Genomic DNA, 9,346 nt, shown 5'->3' with positions numbered 1-9,346 from the left:
TGTATTCTCACAACAACCCTGTAAAGTTGACAGGGCCTGGTGCTGCACCCACTTCACAGATGAGGAAGATGGTGTGACTGAGGTCATGGGTCCCATGGGTAGGCTCATGGGCAGGGCTGACTGTCTTCTCATGGCCTCTGTGGACATACAGACACACCTGGACCTAGGTGGGTGGGACACCTGCTATGTAGCAAGGCTGAGACCAGGACACACACAGAATGGGGCTCAATGTCATTCGGCAGCCCATGGCTGTGGGCCCTTTTGAACCTCAGAGGACATATGTGTTCAGAAATCCCATCTGTATTCCCAAGGAGGCACTTTGACCTTGGTCAGAGGACCACCAGGCACCCAGAGCCGGCATGACTGGGCAGGCTATCCTGGCTCTCAGAAGTTAGCTCTTGGAGTGGGAACTTCAGGAAGCCAGGAAAGGGTGGAGAAGACAGGAATGCAGCCAGGAGGGAGGAGGGTCCAGGCACTGTGTGCGGGACCAGCAATGGGGAGACAGTAAGACTGTAGCATTGCATGGCTCCCTACCTACACTTGTCCCCAGAAAGTAGGTGTCCACAGGCCACATCCACACCCTACAGCCACTCCAACACAAAGACCCCAGGGTGTGTGTGGTGGGTGGAGAGGTAGGGGTCCAGGACCTCATAAACCTTTTATTTCCTAGTTCCTGGTGTTGGAGTGCTAGGAGCTGCCACACAAACACCTGGGTCTGGAATTTCCCAACAGCTGTCCCTCCCTGCATGCCAGCAGGGGCACCACCCAGCCCCCACCTCACCGCCAGGCTCAAGTTTCTACCCAGAGCCAACCCCAGTCTAGAGGGCTTTAGCCTTCTGCTGCCATCCCAGGGAGAGGGGAAGCTCAGCTCCAGGCCTCATGCTGTCACTCCTATGCCCTGCATTTTCCTTCCGCCTGGCCCAGCTCCATCAAACTCGGGGCCCCTCTGCTCATGCCCCAACCCGCTGGAGTCAAGCCTGTTGCCCACACACCTGGCCAGAGGGGTCACAAGACAGATAGCCCTGCACTCAGGATGGACAGGGTGGCCGAGCACTGGGGGCTCCGGTGAAGAAAGCATGGACAGATTTGGAGGAGACTGTGTGTAAAATGGGTGAAGCTCTGCTCTACTGGCCACTGTGCCAAAGGCGGAATCGGGCAGAGATTGGACATGGGGCAGGCCCTTCTGGATGGAGGCATCCTGTACCTGGGATTGTGGAAGAAGCAGGGATGTGAGAAGCTGACCCTGTGGTGTGAACCCACCAGCCACTCCACAGGAGAAAGATGAGGCGGTCTGTGTCTGTAAAGACGACAGAATTGCAAACCCTATGAAACAGTTGTGCTCTGTCCTCAGCATCACCAAGGGCAGGAATTTCACCGACTGTGACGCTGGTTTGGTTTGGTGTATAAAATGCTGTGGAAACTTCTGAGGCTAGCCGTGGTTTTGGACAAGAGCTCTGCTTTTGGTTGGAGTTGTAAACAGCCACTGTCTGCTTTAGGGTAAGAAGTGGGTGCTGGGTGGGGGAGGGGTGGCAGACCGGTGAGGACACAGTGACAACCAGCCAATGGAATCAGGGAAGGGTCAAGTCCAGTGTCTCCATCAGGCAGGCGTCAAGTCTCCAAAGGGGTAAGAGTTGGTTGAAAAATCTAGACAGTCCTGATGATACTGGAAAGCAGACTCACAGACAGAAATGTCAGAGATACAGAAGCACGCTCATCCACACAGCCTTCTAAGAGATAGCTAAAACATACTTGTCTACTCACATAAAATACCCTGCGTGTGACACACACCTGGTAGCCCAGGCATCTTCTAGGGTGGGGAATGGACTACAAGGGTACTGTCCTCTCCCAGCCCAGCCCTAGGTCCCCAGACTTTTCTGTTGTCCCTTTCCCAATTGTACAAAGAAGTTTGGAGTTGGAGTGTAGTGGACAAGGTGCCCAGGTGGAAGCTAAGAGGGTCAGGGTTGTGCAGTGGTGGGAAATGAAGGCAGCATGGGGGAGGGGGACCAGCAGGCAGGATTAATGTCCTCTCTTAGAGGCAGTGGGACTGACGTGGTCCCCCCACCTGAGCAAGGTGAAGTGCCACCATGCCCCATTTCACCGTGTGGGTGGGTAGTGACAATCCACACCAAAGCCTACATCACACGCAGTGGTGCCATCCTGCTTCAGACCCCGTGTGTGTGTGTGTGTGTGTGTGTGTGTGTGCATGTGTAACTGCATGTACACAGACATAACTTCAGTAGCATGCACACACAGCACCTGTGCACACTCTCACCCCTGGCCTCCCTCAAGACCTCTCTGCAGACTTTATGAGCTGGCTCATGGGCTCATGAACCGGGTGACCGGAACAAACTCCAAACTGAGTGAGCCATGAGCCAACCTCCCTGACCTCCCTCCCGGCCTACGCCTGTCAGCCAACACTGCTCTCCGGGTCCCCCTCCAGGGATAGAGGAGAGGAAAACAAGTTCTGAGAGCTAAGTCCTGTGATATCAACACTCAGGGACCCAGACCACACACCTGCACTCCACACACACAACCACACACCCACACTCCACACAACCACACACCCACTCCACACACACACAACCACACACCCACACTCCACACACACTACACACCTGCACTCCACACACACACAACCACACACCCACAATCCACACACACTACACACCCACACAACTACCCACCTGCACTCCACACACACAACCATACACCCACACTCCACACACACAACCACACACCCGAACTCCACGCACACAAACACACACACACTACACACCCACATTCCACACACACACAACCACAAACCCACTCCACACACACACAACCACACACACCACATACCCACTCCACACACACACACAACCACACACACACTCTACACACCCGCACTCCACACACACACAACCACAAACCCACTCCACACACACAGACTCTACACACCCACACTCCACAAACACAACTACACACCCACTCCACACACACACAACCACACAACCACACTCCACACACACAACCACACACCCGCATTCCACACACACAACCATATAACTGTACTCCACACATACAACCACACACTCGCACTCCACACACACAAAAATATACCCATATTCCACATACACAACCAGACACACACACAAAATCTCACACCACACAACCACACTCCACAACCACAGAACAAAACTGCGCACACACTACTCAACCACACAACACAGACCCACATTCCCTGCCACACAAACACACAAAGCACATCCTGGCATCACACAATCAACCATCACACATGCTAACATCACATATACCACCACACAGCATACACAAAATCACACATCACACACAATCACACAGCACACACAGAATCATACATTGCACGCTCACATACAACCACACTGCATATCCTAACATTACACACACAGCACTCACCCTAATGTCACAAACACACTACCACACACCCACATTACATACCACACACCTTTTACATACCACACAGTTCACACACACAAGAACACACTGCATACACATCACACACAACACAACCACACATGCCATACAAATATATGTCATATACACCATCACACATGCAAATCACACACACAGAATCACATTCCACATCACACACCACATATACCACACACTTGACACACACTCACAACCACACACATTCACACACCACATGCATTCACACACCACACACCCACACACCACACACATTCACACACCACCCACATATATTCACGTATACACTCTTACACACACACCATGTCACACATAACCACATTCACACATACTGCAGAAACTTAGAAACTTATACACACAACACACCATATATATTCACAAGGGGGCAGAGAGATAAAGGAAAACAGAAAGATCTAGAACAAGCCTCAAACAGGAACAAAGTTAAAGGGACTAAATAAATGAGCTTGTTTGTATAACACATTTACCCCACGTCAGTGACACGGGGTCTGGGTGATGGGACATTCTTGTGTGACACCACTAGGGTGGGTGCTCTGTCTGCAGAGTGGAGGTGGGGCTGGTGTGGGTGTGGGTCTCCCTACCTGAGAACCATCTAATCAAACAAAGACTGAGGGGCAAGCGGAGAAGTCCCTAAAGGCACAGACCAGGTGGGTCCCACATGTCTGTCAGCTGCACACACTGATGAGCCTTTCGGACACCTGCCCTATGGGGTGGCACCTGGTGTGGTTAGCCTCCCAGCTGGTGGGCCAGTCTGACCTGACGTGGGAACAACTAACTGGTCAGAGTGGTCCTGTCTGGGCAGGTCCAGCCTGTTCCAGGCGACCCTACAGTCCCTGTGGCCATTGGTCCATAGCTAGATGGGAAGCCGTGGAGAGGTCAGGGCTGACTTGTGTCCACTCACCCCCCGCCCCCAGACAGGGACCTGACTAGCATCCAGAGTCCCAGAAGTTGGCTGCAATTTGGAAATGGGACCAGGGGTTCTGGGAGGGCTAGCTACTGTGAGCCCCTCTGCCCCCACTCTTGCACCCAGTCCTCTTGTCTTCCAGCACATGGACATGCCTCTCTGGTTTCAGCTGCAGTGCTATGGAGGGGCTGCCTTCTGGGACACCCTCAGCACCTCGCCACAGAACTACCGGAAAGGCTTTAAGGTCTGAGAGACAGGGGGAAGGTGCGGGGCAGCGGTAGTCTGGAGAGGTGACAGCACCTCAGGGTCCAGCCCCGCCCGGCCTTCTACACACACCCAAGTACACCAGGTTGGCAGAAGTCAGCCGCCAGCAAACCAGCCCTTCCCGGGCCCCCAGAGTCTTTAGCCTTCCATCCATCTGTGGCTGACCAGGAGGGACGAGAGTGCGAGTCTGATGAGTCCTCCCACCTCACAAGGTTCCTGTCCCTCCCTCACCTTCCCCAGTGGGGTCTCTGCAGAGACAGAGCCGCTGAGAAGCTGGGTGGGTCGACAAACAAGCTAATGGGCGCAAAGGTCCCAGGTTCAAGGTATGGGTTCTAACGCCCTCCTCTGCACCCGCTGATCCCTGGGGAGGGAAGGGAAGCGCTCCAGAGGAAAGTGGCACCTACCCTCCACCTGCAAGACACGCTATCCAGCACCACAGGTCCCCTCTGGTGTGCATACACAACTGCACATACACCACACACACCACAGATACACACAACACAATACCACACAGACACACCACATACAGACAGACACACTACACACACCACAGATACACACCACACACACCACAGATACACACAATACCAGGCGCAGACACACCACACACATCACAGACACACACCACACACCACAGATAAACACTAGAGATACACCACACACACCAAGATACACCACATATCGCAAATACACACACCATACACCACTCGCACACTCCAAAACAAATATCACATGTATCACAAACACCACACCACACACCTACACACCATACATGCACCCCACATACACCCCACATATACACAAACACCACACATCACCTACATACTACATACTACGGAGCACACTGTGCACCCCCCCCCCCCCCCCCACACACACACACAGTCCAACACCGAGCACTGCAGTGGGAGATGGAGGATCAGCCAGGGCCTCAACTTTTCTCATCGTTCTAAGGGGCAGCTGACACAGAGACCTTTCCAACCCCTGCATCCCTCTGGGGCGAGTTCCGGTCTTGGTCTAGGACTGGCCTGAACCATGCCACCAGGGAGACCCTGTGGGACCACTTCACTTTCAGAAACAGGGAACATGAGGAGGAGGGGATGGCAGGGAGGAAGGGTCTGGGGGACCTTGCCTCTGCCACTCCCATGGTGAGCTTCAGACACCCAGAGTCCTCACAGACCCCCAGTGAGCTGGGTGAGATATTTGGTGAGGGTCTGGACCCTGGCCTAGCTCAAGGCCACAGAACAACCCATACCTGCAGTGTTTGCTAAACGAATGCTATGTTTATGAAATAATGCCTTGCTGTATGCCTGAGCTTCCAACTTAACGGGGTGACCTGGCTTTCTTGGGGAGAACCACGTGGTCCTGGGGAGGACACCCCCAATTTCCCAATACTCTAAGCAAGGTTTGCAGCCGGCAAGTAAGACACGTGTACCTGCAGATTATCCCTTCTCAGGGTTTCCAGAGTTGTAAACTAGGAGTGAACGCAGGACCTCCGGCCAGCAGATGTAACATGTTTACACGGTCTGTTCTGGTCCCTGGGACACAACCTAGTGACCCTTGCTCCTGAGCTGGGAGAGGTAAGGGGCTTTCAGGAGGGCTAATAAGCCCCCTATTTGCACACCTTTTCGAGGGGAGAGAAGGAGGGCCGGTAGGCAGCCCTAGAGACAGACGCGGGTCCTCTTCCGCAGCGCTTTTCCACCGCCCCCCCTCCAGTCCTTCCGGCTTGCCTGACCTGCCCGGGCCTTTCTAAGAAAGGTCACAGGTTGTCCTGAAGTCGGGGCGGACGCGCCATCCGCGAAGTGGCCTGGGGGCAGGGAGAAGGGCGGGCACGTTTGCGCAAGGCTGCGGCCAGGTGCGCGCCTGTCTCTTTAATCGCAGGTAATTTGGGAGGAGGAAAAGGAGGGAGTGCCCAGCTCCCGAGCTCCTAGAGGCCCCAGTTCCTGCCGGGACACCCGAGTCTGTCCCTCGTGGGACACGCGGCGGAACGGGACCTCTGCAGGGCCAAGGTGGGCTGGGCCTGGGGGGCGCCGGCGGGGAACGGCCCCGGCCTCAGCGCCCCCCGGAGCCGGCCCCACGCCCCATGAGGATGGGCGCCCAGGACGCAGGACTGCTGCTCCGCTTGTGGGGCAAGCTCCGCGGGTGGGTGCAGAGCCGCGAGGCGTGGACGCAGAGCCGCGACGAGGAGCACCTGAGGCAGCAGCAGAGGTAAGGGCCCGGCCGGCGCCCAGAGGGCCGACTGTGCGCGCGTGCAAGGCCCGATCTCCGCCCAGACCCAGGTGCCCGCGATGCCTGAGATTCCAAGCCACAGGGAAGCCCGGCCGCCCTGCTGGGCCCAGTGACCCTACTGGTTTCGCCCCTCGTGTAGGGTTGCTAATTTAGGAGATGCTAACATACCTCTGTCCCCCGGCCTGGAGGTGTCTCCGAAGAAACACCTGGGTTGTGCGAATGGACAGAGGATGGGTGGATGGATGTAATAGAGGGGCTAATAGCTACCAACTATGCTGTGGCCAAGTCAATTCCTACTCCTAGGGACCCACAGGACCCGGTAGAACTGCCCTGAGGAGTTTGAAGGCTGTAGATCTTTACAGGAGCAGCGGGTAGGGTCGAACTGCCAACCTGGTTAGCAGCCCAATGCTTAGCCCACTGTGCCGCCAGTACTCTTCAGTAGCTACAGAAGAAATGCCAAAGTGGTCATCATTGTCCACTACATCCTTAGACTAAGCCAAGGCCCCTCTCCCCTAGGCTCTAAGGGGGACAGAAGTCTTCACCTAGCTGGAGTTTTCTTCTGAGTCCTTATGAGGCAGATCCACTAGCCCCTGGCCACATGCTGTATTGGACTTGCTGACTGACCCGTGGCCCCTCTCCCAGGCCAGCGCCGGGAGCTGGAGCAGCTTTAGCGTCAAGCCCCAGGGACTTGCACGTACATGGAGCTTCTACCTCTGAAAATACCCCCACTCCACCATGGAGCTGAAGAGAAGGGAAGACAAGACCCGGGGGTCTTCCATGGGTTTCCCCTCTGACACCAGAGTGGGCTTGTAATGGACCTGTTGTCACTGCCAGGGTGTCGGGGCTCGATCCATCCCCAGAAGCCCACGCCTGCCTTTGTCTGAAGGCTCCTGGGGGGTGGGAGGGGGGGCTTAGTGTTCCTCCTGTGAGTTTGAGCTTCCGTCTCTCCCAGCAGCCACCCACCTCTCCCCCCCAGGCCTGGGAGGGTGGGGGCTGAGTACATGTTTGGCTGATGACATCTTGGTGTGACAAAGTGGTATCATTGTTAGACAGAAGGCCATCCCATTCCACTCATCCCCCTTCCACCCCCAGGACCTTGGTGCTGTTGGGAATCCATGTAAAGGTAGAGAAAGAGGAAGGTGGGGAGTCTGTCTCCACTTCGTTTTTCAAAGCACCTTCTCCTTGGCCACCAAACCTTTTCTACCCCCTCCGGGCCCTGTCCTCCCTGGTCACTGGGAGCCAGGCCTTGCTCCCCTTGGGTGGATATAGACAGAGGATGCTGAGCCAGCCTGGGGGTGGGGCAGAGGGGGGCAGCAGACAGATAAGCAGTGAGCACTTACCTGGGCACAGCATGGATGGGAGAAAGGGTCTTGTCCCAGGTGCCTTGCTGTTACTCACATTTGCATGGAACGGGCCAGTCAGAGGTGGGAGTCTGGGGGTCCTCTGAACCCTAATCAGCAGCCCCCCTCCTTCATTCCACAATGCGCTTCCTGCTGAGTTCTCCCTTGGATGGAGTTTTATCTGGGTCACCTCTCCCTCAGCCTTGAATTTGTTATTTCCCAATGTTCATTTCATAGACATTTCTCAGCCTCTAGGTGGTTCAGGGGGGTAAGTGTTGAACTGATACCCGAGTCAGGGGTCAAACCCACCACCTCTAGGTGCTCTGAGGGAGAAGGATGAGGGACTGTGTGCCAGTAAAGATTTACAGTCCCAGAAACCCCATGAGGAAGTTCTCCTCTGCCCTAAAGGATCACTAGGAGCCGGCATTAACTCATTGGCAGTGGGTTTGGGTTTGGGCTTAAGTGACATAGTGGGTTAAGCATTGGACTACTGACAATAAGGTCAGTGTGATTCAGACTCAACGACCACTCTGAGGGAGAAAGAAAGACGAGACTGCTCCCATAAAGACTTACAGCCTCAGAACCCCTAGGAAGCAGTTCTCCTCTGTCCCACGGTGTCCTTCCGAGTCCTCATTGACTTGACGTCACTGGGTCCCTGCTAGGTTTGCAGGAAACAAATGTGGTATCCCTCTGTTCCCAGGTGCTCACCCTGGGGCTACAATGAATGTGGTGATTCTCACAGGAAAGGTACTGAGCACCAGGTGCTAAAGAGGGGAAGCTACTGAGGGGGACACAGGAGACCTTTCCAAACGACTCCAAGTTGACACCCCTCTTGGCCAGCACCTTCCCTCTGAGCACCGGGTGGGAAGGCAGGAGACACGAGCTTCCTCTGTGCTGGGCAGCTGTGTCATTGTGTGTGAGCTTCTGTAAGAGAGAGAGCATGGATTCTCAGTCAATACACAGGTGCACACACAGACTCTTTCAGAAAGACAAAGCGCACACAGGCACATGTCACACATACACAGATACTCCACAGTACACAGACACACCACACCACATGCAGATACACCACACCACACACAGATACACCATAAACACACAGATACACCACACACAGATACACCATGAACACACAGACACACCA

The 9,346-nt window shown here is 54.9% G+C and overlaps 1 protein-coding gene across 1 annotated transcript in view; it reads left to right on the top strand.

The window, feature by feature from the left end:
- Positions 1 to 2,084: 2,084 nt before the first annotated feature.
- Positions 2,085 to 9,346, top strand: part of TRPV6 (transient receptor potential cation channel, subfamily V, member 6) — a 25,504-nt gene continuing 18,242 nt past the window's right edge. Inside the window, exons 1-3 of the mRNA XM_006861270.1 lie at positions 2,085 to 2,105; positions 4,515 to 4,616; positions 6,636 to 6,841. Of these exons, the coding sequence (XP_006861332.1) occupies positions 2,085 to 2,105; positions 4,515 to 4,616; positions 6,636 to 6,841 (329 nt within the window). The remainder of the gene's footprint in view (positions 2,106 to 4,514; positions 4,617 to 6,635; positions 6,842 to 9,346) is intronic.

Source organism: Chrysochloris asiatica, unplaced genomic scaffold, assembly GCF_000296735.1.
Source record: "Chrysochloris asiatica unplaced genomic scaffold, ChrAsi1.0 scaffold00041, whole genome shotgun sequence".
In the NCBI taxonomy this organism is placed as follows: Eukaryota; Metazoa; Chordata; class Mammalia; order Afrosoricida; family Chrysochloridae; genus Chrysochloris; species Chrysochloris asiatica.
Note: the sequence above shows the minus strand (reverse complement) of the source record. Positions and strands in the feature narration are given on the sequence as shown.